Source organism: Cygnus olor, chromosome 4, assembly GCF_009769625.2.
Source record: "Cygnus olor isolate bCygOlo1 chromosome 4, bCygOlo1.pri.v2, whole genome shotgun sequence".
Taxonomy (NCBI): domain Eukaryota; kingdom Metazoa; phylum Chordata; class Aves; order Anseriformes; family Anatidae; genus Cygnus; species Cygnus olor.
In genome coordinates, this window is record NC_049172.1 from 76,353,669 (window position 1) to 76,372,941 (window position 19,273).

General features: G+C 51.6%; 1 protein-coding gene across 12 annotated transcripts in view; it reads left to right on the top strand.

The window, feature by feature from the left end:
- EXOC6B (exocyst complex component 6B) overlaps positions 1-19,273 on the top strand; it is a 293,346-nt gene that overhangs the window by 188,617 nt on the left and 85,456 nt on the right. For 5 of the 12 annotated variants that reach the window (XM_040555319.1, XM_040555322.1, XM_040555321.1 and 2 more), the window contains one exon: positions 1,720-1,749. The exons of 3 other annotated variants lie outside the window; for them this stretch is intronic. In XM_040555319.1, the coding sequence (XP_040411253.1) occupies positions 1,720-1,749 (30 nt within the window). Of the gene's footprint in view, positions 1-1,719; positions 1,750-4,383; positions 7,376-19,273 lie in introns of those variants that run through there. 4 more of the 12 variants (XM_040555328.1, XM_040555330.1, XM_040555329.1 and 1 more) reach the window with 2 other exon arrangements.

The following is a 19,273-nucleotide window of genomic DNA, read 5'->3' on the forward strand; positions in this document are numbered from 1 at the left end:
TTCTGCTTGCCCGTGCCGGGGGGGGCGGCTGTCCTTCCTAAAGCCAGCAGAAAATGCCTTATCCCGGGAGTCCCCAGAACCTCTTCCCTTTCTGCAGCTTCGCTTCGGGACGGCGAGCCCGGGGACGGGGGTGAAAAGTTCATGGTGAAGTTAACGGGGCTTTGGTGCATACCGCTGCTGCACGGGCTTTTCATGGTGGTTTATAGCCACAATTCGAAAATGCTCCGCTAAGTGCCCAAAATGTCTCAAAGCAAATAACATGCTGGTGGAAATAAAAGCAGAATTAACATTTGGCTTCGAGGCTGCCCTCTTCCTGTGTTAACCAGTGAGAGTTGGTTACGGCCGCCGCTGCTCTGCTTATTAATATGGGATGCTCAGGCCTCCTTTAAAAGAAAACATCTTTTTTTTTTAAACATTAAAAAAAATGGTTTGCTGGTTTTCAGCAAGGAAAGGGCCGCGGCCTCAAAAATGAACATTTTCGGCATCATACTTTTAAAAAGAATGACTGAAAAAGCCTTTTGTCTCTGATGGCTGATTGTTGTTTTTATTTCTTGTTAGACAAGTTAATGTAAATCGCATTGACAGGGCTACTCCAAACACACTGATTTGTTGACATTAAGCTTTTCAAAGATGGAGGGTTGTGTCAACACCTACAGTGAACTGTCAGGTTAACAAAGCAAGGATGTTTTCCTGGGGGAGGGGAGCAGGGCAGGGGGGAAGGGGTGTGTTTTGTTTTTATTTTAAGTTTCCTTTAATCCTCTGTTAGTCTTGTATCTTGATAACCTCCTTTGGAAGGTAATCAGGGCAGGTCAAGAGGTGATGGTGACCCGGGAAGGGGAAGCAATCTTTCAGCGATCGAACAAACTCCAACCTCCGCCGTCCCGAGCAGTTCAGCGGGAACTCTCTGCGGAGGGTTTTGTTTTTTTTTTTTCCCCCCCCTTTGTGCTTATTTTTGCCAGATGGCAGGCACAGATTTCAGCTGGAACTGCGCAAATGCTGCGGACGCTCTGCCTGGAACATTTTGCCTTATTCACCATATTGGCATCTCTTCCCAGTTGCAAATAAATACGCTGGCCCCAGCAGATTTTGCATTGGTGGAAAGAACTTTAAAAGTGTTTATTTTCTTTTTAAAGAGAACAGTTACCTATGTTTTTCTTTTAAAAGCCAAATCCTGCGTAATATGTGAAAGGGCAAGACGTGCATGGAGGTAAAATGCACCGCAAGCCTGAGCTCCGTACCAGCCACAGCCTTGACCACACGGGGAGGGAAGGTCATTTATTTCACTGAGTGGAAAATAACTGTCAGGAAAACATGGTACGAGCACCAAAGACACGTTCTTTAGATTTGCACGAATCCAGCCTGTGCTTAGACAACATCCCCTTGCCCTTGGAGGAGCTGAGCGAGTTGTGCAGACGTCTGTGGGCCTCTCGCTGGGCTTGGACGTCTGCCCGTGGGCATCTCTCGTGCCCATTTTACAGGTGGGAAAGCTGAGGCACAGGGCTGGCAGCTTGCTCCAGGTTGCACAGCCCGTGTAATACCAGGGCCAGCAACAAAAGTGGCACTTGTTGCACTTTGTGATTCGTTCCTCCCGTAGCTCGTGCCTGGGTCGGAGCGGTGAGGGGTTGTAGGTGCCCGATGGATGTGTACCTCTCTGCCTCGCTCGCTGTTGCTTTGCTCTCTTCTGCACTTGACTTAAACTCCCTGTGTTGTCCTCTGTAGGGGGATGTAGATGTCCACTCTACAATGTCGGTGAGTACACGGCTCTGTGTCGGGCGCGTGCCGGCTGCTCTGCTCGCACCTCCAGCGTTAGAGGGTGAGTTGAACCAGAAGGGGTCATGGCTCTCGAAAGGGAGGAAAGGAAAATATTAACTTTGGGTGGAAGTTTGTCCCTTCCTCTGCTGCCGACGCAGGCATGAATTTTCTTTCAGTTTCTGAGATAAATCAGTAGAATAAATAGGAGGCCGGGATAGCCCGTTTCCTTGCAGACAGGTCGCACACAAGTGTGCCACTGCAGTAGCATTGATAAATCGTTGCTTTTAGACCACGTCGCTTTTAACTGCCTCCTTTTATCCCCCATGCATCCCTAAATGTGCGAGGAATTAGGGGCAATGCCTGCTATTAGGGAAAGCACGATGGGATTTGCAACCTCTACTTGAAAGAGAAAAGACCTTTGTAAATCCCCCCATGCGCCCTGGGTTCTGTTCAGCATATATCTCCCTTTTGAGCTGACAGGCTCTGTTGCCCCCGTGGGGATTTCCCTCCCGGTCTAAGTGCTCCAACCCGGCGCTGGGACTGCTAAGCCTTCCCTCCGGCAGTATTGTTCGAATATTATTTTTCCAGAGAGCAGCGTGGGCTCTTGATGTTGCTATCGCCCGATTTGGATTAGGGCAATTAGCACAAAAGACAGCGGAGCAGACCTTTAGGACCTGCCTTCTGGTTCAACGAATGCCTCTGATTGTTGTCATTTCTGCTTGGTTCGTGTGCGGGAGGAAGGCTAAGGCATTTTTTCTGCGGGTAGATGGCAAAGTGCTCTCGAGCTGCCGTGTTGTGCCTGTTCCCATGTCCACAAGCCAAGGCGCAAACAAACGAGCGCCTCGTGCTCGTCGACACGAAGCGGCTCGATGCAGTTGTGTGCTGTGAGACCCAAACTGTGCTGTGGTGGAGCTCCGAGCTTCTGCTTCTGCGCCTCTAAGCCCTGCTCTTTGCTCAAGCTGCCTGCCAGGCTGCCGCGGCGGTGTCGGCGTGTCGCGGCGCGGTTGGGTGCGTGCGCCTCTTTTCCTGGAAACTGAGCATGGCCGAGCCTCAAGTCCTTGCGGGCTGCGGGCACCTGGGGGGTTCTAAGTCAGCATCGAGGTCTGAAATCAGCGCCAATTTCTGGAAAGAAGGAGCCTGCTGAAAGCAAGCCGAGGCCAGATTCCACCAAAGCCACGGCTTGGTTCCCAGCTTGCCGGGCAGGGATGCGTCGCGCTCGCTGGCGGTGTCCTGGTATCCTGCTTTGGCAGGGGGGTTGGACCCAATGATCTCTTGAGGTCCTTTCCAATTCTGTGATACCAATTCTACAATTCTGTGATTCTCTGCGATTCTGTGACCGCGTCCCCCAACGGCCACCAGTTTCCAGAGGCGATGCAGAGTGTCACCTTGTGCTTAGACCATCCCGCCTGGTGGCCTTGGGGTGTACCGCAAGAGGGACGGATGCAAAAAGTAACATTGCCTCTGGCTTCCCAAGACTTTCAACAATTTAGAAGCCAGATGTATTTATTTCTTTAATTGAATCCAGTGCCTAGACAGCTATGGAGTCAGCTTCCTATGGAGAGGGGTGCATTAGTTTCATTAAGGTAAATCAATGAAAAGTAATACCTGGAGGTCCCCTGGAAAGGGTCAGGAATGGAGTAATCCCTTTATATGGTGGGACTTTGCTGGCCTGCTCTTAGTTGGTTTTGTTTTTAACTGCAACAGATTCTAATTTTCCTTTTAACCCCTCTAATTTTTTGTTCTCCTGGTAGTTTTTATTAATTGGTGGAAATAAATCACCAGTCCGTCTGTCTAGGAGAGATTTAAAAATAAAGATCTGCTCGCACGAAGTAGCAGCACAAAGAAGCAATTGTAGCAGCGTTTAAAATGTCCAGTGGGAAGCAGTTGTGGCTGATCCTAGAAGGTTCTTGTTGTAGTAGATACAGACAAAATCAAACAAATAAAAAAAGAGAGTGAGTTGCCTGGGACACAGACATGAATGGGGCTGAGAGCAGTGTCCAAAATCCTCTGTGCGCTTCCTCTGCTCTCCAGAGATAATCCTACCCTCTTGAGGGGTTGCTCGGACCAGTTTGCCCTAAAGGTTGGGCAAAATGCCCTTAAAATGAGTGTGCCCTGGTTGGGAAAAGATGAGGTTATGGCTGGAGCGGCGCTGCATGGCTGTGTGGTCCTGTGCTGCCTGCCTGGCTGTGGGCTGGTGGCTGCGAGTTACCTTCCTCTTCTTCTCAAGTGTCTCTGAAATCCTAAATACTTGCAAAACTGAAGGGCTCCAAACAAGAACTAATGGTTGCTTTAAAGCAAGGAGCGAAGCGTTCAAATACGGTGGATTTAGCTTTGTTGGCTGGGGAGAAGGCTGACCTCTGATTAACCCAGGAGCGCTAGTTAACTAGAATCCGGGTAAGCCAAGTTATCTTGTAATTACATGGTTTCTTGTATGCTTTCAGCACTTTGAAAATTAATTGAAGCTAAAATGCCCAGTCCCATAAATCCTTTAAACCAGGGTGTGCACGCTTACCTAGGAATTGCTTCCCTTTGAGTAGTCACCTTGGCATGTTTGGCTTTGATTTTATTTTACAAACTTAGATTTATAAAGCTATTTTATGCTTACTTTTGCATGCACATACATACACAAAGAATCAGATGTGTGGTACGGGGAATTTGGCAGTCGAAAATCCATCCTCGGCGTGAGGAATTCGAACACGCCTGCTGCTTCCTGCACCGGAGCCCAGCGCAGACCTTCCAGCAGCCCTAGCAGAAGTTAAAGTATGTTTTTTCCCTTTAGGCTCAAATTTAAGTGAAACAATAGACTTTGCAATTACACGCTTTCCTCTGGTTTCATGCACTGGCAACCTGAAGTCTTGCAAGACTCCTCTTAAGCAGCGAACGTGCAAAGGAATGCTAATTTATGCCCATCTGCTGCAGAAGCCCCTAGCTATACAGCCTAGCCTCACCGCGGCAGCAGAGCAACCTGCCTTACAGGAGCCCGGTCTCGTCTTCCCCTCTCCTCCGGGATCCCCGGGACTGAGGTTGCCTCGAGAATTATCAGGAATTTGTGCGGAATATTTGGAGCCTGGCATGGCTGAGTGCTCGAGCAGACTGGGCCGGTGGCAGCGGCACGCAGAGAGGCATTCGCCATGCATCCTGCAGCCCAGGTTAGGTATGGCACGAGAAAGGAAGCAAAGCGTTTAAAAATACAGAACCTTCTGGGTTTCTCATGATTGCTGTGGCCTTTCTTCATCACGTTTCATGAATGGCAATAACTAAGGAGAAGCTGATGTGCTAACATAAAAAAAGGAAACCAACCGCAAGTTAGCAGTCATTTTTGCAGTTTTCATTTTCTTCTCTCTGTATCTCAACTAGAACACGTAAATATTGGAAATGGAAATTTCGTGTAAGATTTAGTTCCTGGAAAAGTGCAAAACCAGCCGAAGTTTCATGTGCTTCTTGGGTTGGTCACCGCTCCTCAGTCATCGGCTCTGATCGCCCAGCTTTGAAAAAAAAAATTGGGTTGGAAGTGGAGTGTTGTGTTGTTTTTTTTTGTTGTTGTTTTGAGCTCATCCTTCTTTCCAGTCTGCTCAACATCTGGGGCTTAAGTCATGTACGAGTTCCACTTCCAGCAGGCAGCCGTACGTCACGGAAAACACGCCGACCCCTCCGCTGGGCATCGCAGCGAGCGGGGATCTGCCCACGTGCGGGGTCTGCAGCCCTCGGAGCGTGAGGAACCCCTCGTGCCGGGGCGTCCGCAGGCTCTGCAGGCGAGGAGCAGCGCAGCCTGCTGTTCTCCAGGCCTCGAGATCTTTCACCTTTTATTTATACCACAACTGCTAGGAGTATATTGCGAAGATGAAGCAAGAGCACTCTCTCTTTTTAAGTCTTCCTGCTGCCGTAACTGGCAGATGCTTTGCCCTGATAAATCAGCAGAAATAAGCATGGTTCTAGCTCTTCGTACGTTAGGGAGAAAATGCAAAATCTGTATTTAATCAACTTTTTGTTTCCAAAATGGCAGCTGCTTTGTATTTAATGGAAAATCAGACTCTTCCCAATGGAAAGAATGTTATTCCCAAAGCGAATACAAAAGAAAATAAAAGCCACAAAAGAGGAGGATGAAATATGTCATTTATTTTTTCTCGTTCGTTCCAGTTTTGCTCTCTGATAATTGTCGGGCCACGTCTCTGGTTTGTGTCAAGTAACTCAAAGTCTCACCCCGTGGACATGGGGACCAGGAGAGCCTCGCCGAGCGCTCGGAGGGCTGCATGCCGCAAAGAGGACCGAGAAAAATTACGGCTACTTCTCGTGTGCATATAAAGAGACTCATTAAACACAGGTTATTTATGGGTTTAATTCCGCTGCGGAGGTGCCTCCGTCGTTAGAGCTTCATATTTTTCCTTGGCACCTCTTGGTGCAGGATCTCAGTGTCCTTTTGCAGAGGTGAAGGAGCCTGCCTTTGGGGAGCCCCAGGTTGGGGGAGAGAACTGAGGAGCACCAAACCCACGCCGTGTCCGTGCCCACCCGGCGTGTCTGCAGGTCGCAGCCCTGTCCCTGTGGCTGCAGCGAGTCTGTGTCATCCACAGCCCCGTCCCTTCTCGGTCTGCTGCTCGAGTCTGCTTGCAGCAGTGTTAAGGCTGAAACACATTAAAACATTAAAAAAAGTAAATATATTAGTTTTTGGGGAGGTTGCCAAGCTGACACTGTGGCAAGCCGAAAGCCCCGGTTCTGTACGATGCAGTTTACGGTTCCCTCCTGCCATGGCATGGAGATACCTTTGGGGAAAGGAGAAGTGATTTTAGCTGTCGTGACGTGCTCTGTCCATAAGTTTTGGGTTTTGCTGGAGTTTTGCTAGCTGCTTCCATGCTGAGCTCTACATCTCCCTGCCTTGTGATGCCGTTTCTCATCACAGCAAGGCCGGGCAGGCATTTGCAGCGCAGCACGTAGCATGACCAAGTATTCAGAGAGCAGGTAGAGGAGGTAAATGTGACTTACTAATCTGTCGTTGTTTAAAAGAGAGGGTCACGTAAAGCAGGAGGCAGCAGGTTTGGAGTGGGAGCTTGTTGCCACAGGGCGCTGCCGAACCGCCAGCCCACTGGGAGAACTGGGAGCAGATGTGTACGCAAACATTGAGAGCATCTACAGGTAAATCAAGTAGGCTGACGAGTTCAAAGCACATAATTACTAGCTTTTCTCGAAGCTTGATGCCGTCATGCGCCTGACCCAGAACTGCAGCAGTGGGAAGGTCCCTGCACAGCTCTCTGAAGCATCTCAGGAGACCAGACAGAGCTGGGTGCTCTGACAGCGCTGCTCATTTCTGGTGGGCCAGGCTCTGTGCACAACAGTTCCCATTCTACAGACTTTAAAAAAGACGTTAATTAAAAGTGTACTGCCACGCGTTTGTAAGAAAAAAGACCTGGGTCTTGGAATCCTCTATTTCTGTGTATTTTCTGCATACGCACACCTAGCAGCTCCCCGGCTGAAGCTGTGCTGCAGAGCGCTGAGCTGCCCGGGGAAGGGCCTCTGCCTGCTCTGTGCCTCCGCAGCGCTTCAAAGACTTTGCCCTGCGGTCACCGCAACAGCTGCGGCCCGAGGTACTTCCCTTCCCCGCCCGCTGCCCTTCCTCCTATTTATTTATTTTCCTATTAAAAAAAAAAAAATAAAGTGGACGGCGCTCGTTGACTCTGACAGCACAGCTAAAGTGCGGGGGGAAAAGATCTGATGTCCCTGTGCGTGCCTGTGCCTATATCCCGGATTGGTTAAAGAAGAGAAGAAATCAGAAAAAATATGTATACAACCATCAGCCTCCGACGTGCTGCGCTGTGTGGGAGCCTCGGGTCTCCCCCAGCCCCATCCCGAACAGCTCCCGGCTGTGGGCCTTGGGCATCTTCCCCAGACCAAGCTCCTGGGGACTTTTCTCTTTTATTGGCACCTGAAGGGTTTTGCATTGGACCGCAGTGGTCAGCGTAACCGGCTGCCCGGTTTATTTTCCGCGTGGTGAAGATAATCGCTGGATGTGCTTTTTTTCCCCCCGTTTACCTTTTTGTTTGCCCGGTTGCCCATGACCTTCTGTCGGGAGCTCAGATTCGCCGTGTGTCCGTCTCGCAGCCCTATCTGTGACAGCACGTTTTCCCTTGAATGCTCAAAATAGAATAGAAGTGGTAAATGTTTACTTCTGCAAACGACACCCCACTGATTTTTCAGATCTCTCTGGAGGACAGCCCCTCGAAGCCAGGCTTTCCCTCTGCTTCCACACGGCTTCAAGGCGAGCCCGCGGCCTGGCACGGTGGCCGGCCAGCTCGGTTGTAGCCACGGCTCTTGGCTCCTCGGGTGCTTGCGAGGGCAGCAGATCTTTGCCCAAGACCGATTCCACTTGAAGCTCTGCTTGTTGGCACCGCTTTAAGGTTCTTGTGGGTTCACTGAGGTGAATCTGAGACTTTCTGGCGAAAAGGTGTCTCGTGAGCCAGGCTGCTAGGTGATAGGGACGGGTGAAGTGATAGGGAGACAAAAATTCCCGGTTTCCATCAGAAGAGGGTATGGCGGTGTCTCGGTGGTGACATTCAGCTTAAACCTCCTGACCTGCTGATGGCAACGAAGCTTCTCCCACAAGCCACGAAACCTTTCCAGGTTTAAACTCCTCCCAGCCAAGTATTGAAGTGTGCGGGGTGAAGAAGGGCCGCAGCCTGCCCTGTGCGGGGCGAGGACCTCTCCTAAAGCAGAAGCCGTCCTTCCCTGTGTCACTTTGGCCGTGGCAGACCCCGGGGAGGAGGAGGCCTTCCTCGTACTGGCCCCCAGCAGCGCAGCACCGATGCCTGGCCCCACGAGCAGCAGGATGGACCCAGGGGCTCTGTACGCGAGGTTGTTGGCACCAAAGGGCCCGGTTGTGCTTTGAACCCAAAATGCCTTCTTCACAGAAGCACGTGGGCAGTCTTCTTTCTTCTTTTCTTCTTCTTTCGCAAGTTTGGGCACCAGAAAACCTCTGGTTTTACCTCCCCCAGTAACATGAAGGACCTGATGGAGGACCAAGGCGCATCCTCCTCCCTGGCAGGCGTTGCTCCGTGCTCAAAGCCCTGGCCCCCCCCAAGCAGTGCTCGCCGCCGCCTTCTCCTGGTGCTTGGGTTTCCTTTTTTTTTTTTTTTTTTTTTTTTTTTGTTTTGTTTTGTTTTGTTTTGTTTTGTTTTTGTTTGTTTTTTTTGGTTTTCCTTGTTTTTTTGGTTTTCCTTGGTAGCTTCCAAACCCAGAGAGGCTTCAGCTGAGCACTTTGCAGCTTGGGGCCAGTCGCCTTTAGCCAAGTCCACGGTCAACACACAGACCTCAGTGTGTAGCTCCTGGGGTGACTTCATGGGGCAGGAGATTAAATACAGGGCTTGGCGGTGCCTGCAGTCAGCGAGCAGCCCCTGACCCTCGCACATCCATCCCCTCGTGCCCCACACCCTCACACTAACACAACGTGACGGGGCTCAGCCCTGCTGCACACCACGGACCGACCTGCTCTCGTCCTCTTTCCATAACGCAAACCATTTGGGGAGGAAAAACTGATTGTCCCTGCTTGCTAGGGGTGCTGCAAAACAAGTCTTTAGCCATGTAAATAGAGCTAATGTTGTAAAGAGGGCAGAAAAGCAGAACTTTCTGCAAGTAAATGTGAAGTAAATGTACATTTGTAAATGTGCTGCTGAGTGCCGTGGAGTTCTGGGCACTGTGCAGTGGGATTGGGGATGTCTGCGGAGCTGAGCTCCTCCGTTCACAGCAGGTGCTGGGCTTTTGTACAAAATGGGAGGCTCTCTCGATACCTAGTTTGAAGCTGATCCTCTCAGGGATGGATTTTTGTGAATATCGTACAGGCAAATGTGTTGTGAATGCAAGCTGCTTAATGGCATGAGCGAGTAAGCTCCTGCTGGCTGTGCAGGATGGACTTGGGTTTCCAACTGCAGGTGTTGCCTTATGGTGCACGAGGTACACGTCCTCAGTGCATGGGGCATGAAAGGAGGAAACCCTAAATATTGCTGAGGGGGAATCGGAGACCATGGTTCTGAGCCTTTTCCCTTCTTGTGCCCTAATCTGGGTTTGGTTTAGGTGCAGTTCTCAGGAACCTGTGGTTCTCAAGATCAGCATCTTCCCTCTTTTCAGTACCAGGGCAGAAGTTTCTTTCCTGTTTCACTCAAAATCCTCTGTGCTCCCAGGTCAGTGCAAAAGGGAAGTCAGTTTAGGAAACCCTTTTAGGGTTTTAGGAAGCGTTTTCCCTCCATGGCCAGGTCCCCGCAGTGCTGTCCTGCAGGTCCGGAGGTGTGAGCTCTGGTCTGGGCCATGTTCCTTCGGCCCTTGTCTCTCCCCTCGGCACCATCAGATGCATCCGTTGCTCCTGGCCCTCTTCGTCCTGGGCATGGTCATGTTTATTTGAAAGATGTTGGGTGCAGACCCACAACAACAAAAAAATGACAGTAAATATTTGGTCAGAATTAAGAATGGATTTCTGTACAATAAATAGCACATTTTTCATTTCGTTTTTAAGTAGACTTCTTAAAACTGCAAAAGTACTCAACGTACATTTGTTTTGACTTTTTGTGAAGCGTTAACGTATCTGGATATGGGTTTGGGATTTCTTTTTGCCATCTTCAGTGACTGCCGAAGAATTTTTCCTTTAAAAAACAACAATAAGAACGAACCCGGGTGCTGTTAAGAAGAACCTGGTAGATCAGGATGGCAAAGGAAGCTCTCCTCTCAGTGTCAGCAGAGCTGATTTACGGATTTTGCCACAGCTTAGTGAGGTTTGGAGCTCTGGTGCTGCTGGCAGAAAGGGAAGTCCAGAGGTGTCAGGGGGGCGCTGGAGCACGAGGAAATCGCTTCTGCCTCTGGGATCTTGCAGCATCTGAGGTCTTCATCCATGCTTGCACAGAGGGTGTCTGCTGGCCTTATTCTCAGGGGTGGCAGGTTCAGGGTTCGTTCTGGTCTGAGCTTTGTCCTGTACCTACTGATCCCTCCGTCAGGTACCCAACAAATCTCCAAGCTCATTGAGATAACTCGATTTACCTCTACAGAAGGAAAACCCAGCTCACGGCGATTCTGTCCCGCCAGCTCCCAGCGTATTTGCCATGGTGAGGAGCTGCCTGGTGGCAACAGTTTAGATTGAGCCAATAAAAAGTTAAAAGCAGGCAGAACAGAAGAACAGTGACAAGATAGTCATTAAATTACCAGGAAAAGGGACTTCACCTTTCTGTTGTCATTTCTTAGAGGTTTGATGTTGCTGAATGCTTGCTCATTATAACAGCATCACTTGCCACTTCTGTGAAATATTCTGCCAGTATCGCATTATGAATTGGAAAAGAAAACAACTAAAAAAAAAATTACTGGGATGAGTTGTGTTGTTTATAACACAGTAGACACTTAATATTGAGGATTTCATTTCTTTTTTTCCCCCAATTTTCTGTTGTCTGAAGTGTATGGATTTGCATGTCCCAGTGTAGTTAATCAAACCAGTCTCGATGCTTGGTGCAGATTAAAAAGAAATTCTGCTCTTAATAAAAAAAAAAAATAAAAAAAAAGGAAACTCTGAGACCATTTGAAACCTCTCAGGCTTTGTTTTTCATGGAAACGTTGCATTAATTCATTGGCGGGTTGGTGGAAGCGCTCTCGGCGCGACAATCGGACTTTTGTGCGCATTCCGACGGCCACATTGCACAAAATTTCGGGCGAGGGAAAAACGAGAGGCACCGGCAGGTCCTCACTCAGCAGAGGTGCTGCGGGCGCTGGGCTGGGGCCCCTCGGGTCTCCTGGGGGCCGGGGGCTGATGCCAGCTTGCGCAGCGGCCGCGGCTCTGCCGGCAGCGGTAGGTGCGTGCCGGGGAGCCCCCGCGCCCCGCAGCGAGGTAGGTAGCGGCAGCCCGTTCCTGATTGCACGCTAAGATTAATGGGTATTTATTTTAACAACCATTCCGTTTCAGTAGCTTTTAATGAGTCCTTTGATAGCAAGTTCCTTAATTAACAAGGCAGCCTTTCAGCTTTGCCCTTCCCTAATTGTTAACATATTTGCTATTTTCAAACAAACGCGCTACCGTGAGCGGTGCCGGCTCCGCGCTGACCTTCCCCACCGTGGCTGCTCTGCCTCCTGGGAACCCGAAGGGTTTCAGCTGCTGCCCGAGGATGAAATGCAGCTGAAATGAGATGATTTCATGGCTGATTTCCTGCACCGTGATTGACTCTGCAGGGCTCGGTGGGGTCCGAGGAGAGTTGCCCATGCCAGCGTGCTCCAGTAGGCGCCCCTTGGCTTACCTCTGGGGGAGGGCATCAAGAGGTTTGGCTCCGCTGCTTCGTTCATTGGCACGGCCACAAGTGGCCTCCTTGGGTCTGACACCCCTGTGCCTGGAGGAAGCCCTGGGGGGGACAGGGAGGACAGCGTCACCTTCAGAGGTGTCGTGGAAACTCCAGCTGCAAATTGCACCAAAGGCAGTGGACAGAGGGGTTCCTAGGTGGAAAAACAGAGTGATTCTCGTCTAGAGCAAGCCCCTGGTTGTTACTTCTGTGCTCAGGAGGAGGAGAATTGCGTCATTTTGCTGGCCACTGGATCGTGTTTGAGATCAACGGGATGGGTGGGCAGGCATTGGGGTGCCTTGGCCACTGAGCTCTGCAGACTTTCACCCCCAGCCCAGGTCTCCCCCGTGCAAACCCAGTTCAACTTTGGTGAGGTTTGCAAAGGTCTCAAGTGAGCAGCTGATGCTACGGAGGTTTTCCTGAATTACTTCTTGTGATTCAGAGCTCTTTGGTTTTCTGTTGAGTTTGTAAATGAGCTTCAAGGGGTTATTTTTTCCCCTTCTCTGCTCTGGGCAGCCTGTGCCAGGGCTCCGGCACGCGCCCGGCCCAGCAGTGCTGCCTGAAGACGTGCCTCAGGTTCTGGTTGCATCCTTCCTCTGGCTTCCTCTCCAAATCACATCTTGCATTTCAGACAAAGCCTTCCTGAGCGTGGGGTACCAGTGCACCGAGGCAGCTGAAGCATTTCTGAACTGCGTGCGGGCTGAGCTCATTTTGCAGCTTGCCGTGGAGCAGGATCACGACATAGCCCTGCGACTTCTTAGGATGCCGACATGGGAAGAGCCTTTGGGAGTGCCAGCAGTTGCACCACACGCTTGCAAAAGCCATGGTGGTAATTAGCGGGGGTCTGAGCCCTCCCTGCTGAGTGCGGTGGCTCCTCCAACCCGCAGCAAGAGCGTGGGGTTTTCTAGGAGCGACGTCTGGGGCTGACAGCCCTGCTGCATCCTGCTCACAGAAATCTCCATGCCAAGGCACATGTCCCGGCACCGCCAATGCGGGTGGGGCCGTTAACGATTTCGGAGGCTTGGTGGAAAACACGTCAATCAGGGGCTCGGCTCGCTGCCGTCGGGGAGCGGAGCGCGGCGGGCGTCCCGCAGTGAGCCGGGCTCGGCCTCGCGGCGCCGGCAGCGCTGCCGTCCTGCTCGCAGCCCTGGCGCCGTGGGAAAGCTGTAAAGTGAACCGGAAAAATAAAAAAAAAAATAATAAAAAAAAAAAAGAAGACTGTGAAGTAAACCTGTATGGTAAATACATGCCAAAGAATCCGGGGAGGAAGAACCGCAGGCACCAGGACGTGCCGGGGGCTGCCCAGGTGGAAAGTGGCTCTGCAGAAAGGGACCTGGGGGTCCTGGTGGACGCCGAGGTGAACATGAAGCAGTAACATGCCCTTGGGCCAAGAAGGCTGGTGGTGTGCTGGGCTGCATCAGGCAAAGCATTGCCAGCAAGAGGAGGGAGGTGATCCTGCTTCTGTGCTCAGAACTGGTGGAGCTACACCTGGAGTGCTGGGCCTGGTGTTGGGTCCCCAGTGCCAGAGAGCCCTGGGCACACTGGGATGAGCCTGGCATCACCCCCTGAGCTGCCGCAGGGCCTGGGGCACCTCTGCTGCGAGGAGAGGCCGAGAGAGCCGGGGCTGCTCAGCCTGGGGACGAGGAGGGCAGGGGGATCCCGTCCGTGTCCACCAAGCACCGCAGGGAGGTGCGGAGAGGCCGGAGCCAGGCTCTGCTCGGCGGTGCCCAGGGCCAGGCCCAGAGGCCGCGGGCCCAGCCCGGAGCCCCGGCGGCTCCCCCTGCCCCTCAGGCAGCACTGCTGGGCCGGGCGGGTGCCGGAGCCCTGGCACAGGCTGCCCAGAGCTTGGGGGGCTCCTCCTGGGGGAGCTTCAGCAGCCGCCGGGACGTGGGGCTGGGCACCCTGCTGGGGGGGCCCTGCTGGGGCAGGGGGGGACCTGCGGGGCCCTGCCTGCACCCATGTTCCGGGATTCTGTGAACCAGGATGGGCACGTTGTGGTATGAGGGTGTGCGAGATCCCTGCCTGCGTGCAACCCAAAGCAGCACAGGTGTGAATATCTGCAGCGTTCCTCTCTCTCTCTTGCAGCAGCAGCAGCTTGGCAGTAGCGATAGATCCGTGTCCCGGTGTTATTTTTCTCCTATCAGCAAGAGCTGCTTTATCGAGCAGATATTGCACTGTGTTTCCGGGGAAATGTTCTAAAATTGATGGTTGTCTGCAGCTGCTGATCTTACAAGGAGCTGCCGTAACTGGCATCCGTGTCATTGGGGGGATCTGTATTTATAAGGCTGAAAAGAATAAAAATTCTGGGAAGGTTTTAGACCTCTGTGCCCAGGGAGGGAGATGCTGCTCAGGGGAGGCAGTCATCCCCTGTGGAGTTTCTTGCACCTTCCTGTCTCTAGCCAGACATTCAGCACAATGATTTCAGCCCCCGTGGCATCTTCAGACCTTCTAGTAGTAAATAAAAGGAAAACTGGATTAGTGCTTACAAGGCAAAAAGCTATCTTTCATATTCTTTTATCTTTCAGCCCGTAATTTTGAGTGTAAACTGTCACACATCTGTATGTTCTTAAAGCTGAGATTAAAGGCCAACTCTTTTTAAAAACAGAGCGGGTTTTAGGTGCTTAAACCTGAAGAATAATGGAAATAAAAGGTGGGATTCTCAGCTGTCAGGAGAAGATTCGGCTTCAGTGCTTTCAAAGGCGCAGTGCACGTTTGCACCTGAAACAGGTTTTGGGCCCGGCCAAATCCCACGTGAAAAGGAAGGAGCAGGGGCGGCCGTGCCAGAAGCTGCTCCCGTTGGATTCCCTTCGCCCTCCCTGCAACGAGGCGCAGTAGAAAATACTGGCAAAGAATTTCATAAAGCGCCACTGCAGGAACCTGCAAGCCGCTTTCGCCGTGAAGGCTCGGCAGAGTTGTTGTGCTGTCAAGCCGTGATGATTAAATTACTTTTCCCTCCCGTCCTCCTTGCGTTTGGCTTATTAACTTGACGTTTCATCTCAATTATTTGCTCTTCTTCACGCCCTCCCAGTGTCGCTTGTCACTCACTCTTTATTCGGGCAAGCCCGGCTAGCCGGAGGAATGCGTGCACCGGAGCAGGCGTGTTTGCAGGCGTAGGTAACCCTTTAGGTACCTCCGTGTTGCTGATCCCACCCTTGCTCGGTGTACGAGAAGGGTTTTCCCCTAAGATTTTTCTCGGCGAGGCAGAAAACCTTCCCATGGGTCTTCCTTTTGACTTCACCTGTGGGGGTTTGTGCTGTCACGTTGCCCAGGCTGGTCCGAGGGTTGCAGCCTGTGTCCAAACCCATGCATGACTGGCTTTTCGGATGCTTTCCAAGCAGTGCACTGAGAGGGAAAAGTCCCTTTCGGACTTGAGTTGCGCGTCTCAAGAAGTCTCAAGTTGGCTGGGGAACAGCTGTGGAAGTGCAGAGAGAGAGGAAGGCGTTCATGGGTGCCAACCCCGCGTCCTCATCGGGTGTTTTCACGTTGGCAGAGCTCTCCAGAAGTGCTACTGGACTCTGCTTCCAAACTTTTGAGGACGTTGTGTCTGGGTACCCCCAAGGCATCAAAGCACGGCCTTAGTTCGGCCTCCGAAGCTCAGCGCCGGGCCCTGCAGCTTTTTACAGAAGCAGCGGTGCTGTGCAGCCTTGCCAACCAGCTGGACGTGCCATACTCTGCTGGACGTGCCATGGGCAGCAGCTGCCACCTGCAGCCCGGCTGGGCGGCAGACACCACTGGCTCCTCACCCCGTAGGTGACTCCTGAAGCTGGGACAGAATTGGGAAGCAAGTCCTGCTGTACAAGGAGGGACGAGAGGGCTTAGCGTGCCCTTTGCCCCATGCCCAGCACGTGTGCAGGCCCCAGAGCTCGGCAGCTTTTCTTTCTCGTCCTCTCCTTCCCATCTGGACCAGGTCTGAGCTGCTCAATAAAGCATCAAAACTACCTGAGCACAACGAAACCTGCAGTGTCTGTTGGAAGTAATGAAGACAAATCGCAGTCGGGTACCAGCGTGCTTCCCACCGCGGTTGGGGATGAGGAATGGGCACGAGCAGCGTTTTAAATAACCAAATATGTCAGAACGGCACAAGTAAATGATGAAGAGCAAAAACTTGTGGCTCTGCTGCTAAACTTTATGGTTGCCATGTTTCATCTTAATTTTAGTGCAGGTGTTTGTGTTGGGGTGAGTAATGAATGCTCCTGGAGCCTGGGAGCGGCAGTAAACAATGGAGATGAAGTACCCTGCCCTCTAACGCATGGCTCCGCTTTTTTTTTTTTAATAAAAAATGAATTTTTCCTACCGCTGAAGATGGATGTTGCCTGTAGATCCAAAACAACTTTGTGAAGCTGGTAAGAGCGCTTCCCAGTTCACGGATCAAAAGCTGAAGTGTCCGTGCTGCAGCAATGAAAACTGTTCTGATCCTCAGCTGAAGCACCGCGTGAAACCCCCACGTTAATCCCAGTTTAAATTTGTAAGATGCTCCTAAAAATCTGTGAGATCTCCTCAGCCACTCCTCGTTTCCAAGAAAGCGTGCTAAATTCTTTTGTGTGCATTTGGAGGCGTCATGTCCAGCTGAAGCACGGCTCTTTTCCTGGCAGCTCCGTTTCCCAGAAATGTCGTATGGTTACAGACCCGGAGAGCCGGATGGTCTGGGCAGTGCAGGCTGAAAGGCTTGTGTGAGTCTTCCCAGCCAAAATATTTGTGCTTTTTGTGTGTTTAATGCACGCTGCACACCCACACTCGTGTGCTAATTGCCATATGCAAGCATATTGCAATATGGAAGCATATTGCAATATTTCATCTGCCAGAACTTTTGTACTGAAGCAATGAGGGATGTCTTTGGAGTAATTGTAAATGAGGGGAGAGATTCAGGTAGGTTGAACGAAATGAGGGAGGAAATTCAAGTAGGTTGAACAGAACTGCCACGTGTTTTGGAAGCTTATCATCTTACTTGGAAGATTTGGTGGTGACTTGGTGGGTGGGGAAACCTGCGTGGCTCACGGAAGGGACCTTTCCACCTCCGTCTCCATGTGGCATCCCAAGACATTCAGGTATCTGCCGGTCTTTACGGAGGACCTCAGTTCTTTGTGTCCGTGCCCATCGCTCTCCTCTCTTCTGGTGGTGGCTCCCCTGGTGCCGACGCTTCAGCCAGGTCAGTGCACGGGAGCTCGAGCTCAGCGACCGGCCCGTGGCCTTTCTGAGGAGCTGGTGGTTTCTGAGCACCCTCCTGTCTTTTGGCTGGGGCTGCCTCTCCCCTCCCATGAGTCCTCCCACCATCATCTTTCCTTCACATCCTTCTGCTTCGGACGTTGAAACTCCCCTGGGACATCCCAGGTTTCACGTCTGCAGGTTCAGTTCTGTCTTCCTGCTCTCGAAGCCTGTGCCGCCTTATTCATGCATCATGGCCAGCTTCTCTTTGGCATAAAACCCTTTCTGTTCAAAAAATAATTAAAAGTTTCTGCAAGCCAAATGATGCCATCAGGGCCAACAACATCTGGTTTGGCCAGCCGCTGGATTCAAGAGGGTCTGTGCAGAGTTGTTAATGGGAGCAGGCGTGCACTGAAATCCGCACAGCGAGCAGCTCTGCTGGGCGAGGAGGATGACGAAGATGAGGAAGATGAGGAAGAGGCATTTTTGTGTGCACAGAACCTGCTGTTCAAATAAACGTTGTTTGTCCTTTCAGTTCTCATTAGCTATACACTGAATCATCCGCAGAAGGTGATTTCTCTCCCCAGACACGGTGTCTTCCCTCGGCGTGCTGATTTTGCAACTTGTCATGTTCCTGTTTGAAACCTGACCGCTCGAAAATTCGTGCATCCTAATTAAATAGCTGGTGGTGATTGCTCTTCTCCTGCCTTGCGATTGTTTTGCGAAGGGGAGATGGAAGGCTTAGCGAGGGTAACTCCTCTTACCGCAAACTGCTCTTGTGATTCACAGCTTGAGATCGCATCTGTTCCTCAAAAGTGAAACGTAACTGCTGTAGGCCACAGGAAACGTTTTTAAAAATAAATATTTACTGACAGTACTCTCAATTTTCTTAGTAGCTGAAACTAACAACTGCTCGTGCTTTCCTAGTAAATATAAAGGTTTCAAGGAATTTAAGTAGTTGATACAAAAAAAAAAAGGTGTCAAACATTTGCAAAATATTAAGTTATTTGGTAAAAAAAAAAAAAAAAAGAGGAACAAAATCTTGAGAGCAACAAAATTGGTGTTACCTAAATATCAGTTGTTAATTCTGACATGTTTTTTCACCTGTAGCTTTCCAACAGAAAATAGACGTCTTCCTTTTGTCTGTACAGATACTGGAAATGCAGATAAAGCAGTTCACATTAATGAGGAGGATGGTAAAACACAAAATAGAGGAATTAGCTCTCCAGCAAGAGATAAACCTCAAAAGCAGACGAGGGGGGCAGGCCCCTGGAGGTGCAGGACCCGCTCAGCACCAGCCTGCTTCTTGGTCTGAAGCACCCTCAGGAGCAGCCTTTACGGGCAGCAGATAACACCGCTGGTCAGAGCTCCGTTAATCTTCTCACGTCTGCTTCTGATGGCGTAGGTCATGCTGGAAAGGGGACAGAAGCACGCGGCGTAGCCGAGCCGGCACGGCATCGAGCTGCCAGGCGCAGCACCTTTTACACCCCGGGAGCGGTCAGCGTGTTCTTTTCTGTCTCGCAATCGCATCCTGGTGTCAGAGAGATGCTTCGTGGACGGCTCCAGGAGACCCCCAGCACCCGCCTGGTTCCACGCTCCGACCCCGGCCGTTCCCTCCTGCTGTCGGTGCTGTGCCGGGTGTCGGGGCAGCAGCTGCCCCGCAGGGCTCTGCCACGCGCCGGCACAGCCGGGAGGAGGCAAGCACTGATGGGTGCCTTCCCCCTGGAGCAAGCAGGGGCAGGATGCGGCCCCCCCACCCAAACACAACTCTGCGACACCTCCGTGCTTGGACGTTTCCTTCCCACCGGTGTCCAAAAGGGGCTGTACGGCGCTGGGAGTGGGCTGAGGAGCATCAGCGTGCTAGAGACGGGACTGGGGTTGTTGTCACCAGTGTGCCCCCAGCTCCGTAGGGTGCACAGCGGGGAACACGCTCGTGTCCCTTACTGTGCAAAGCCAAGCGACCGCTGCTGGCTTTGCTGGTGGCACCGTGGATGCCGTGCAGCGTGGTGAAGGAGCAGAGGCCACTCTGCTCCCACGTGGTCGAGGCTAAACCAGCCCTCGTTGAGCAAAGCGCCCCTGCTGTTGTGGAACAT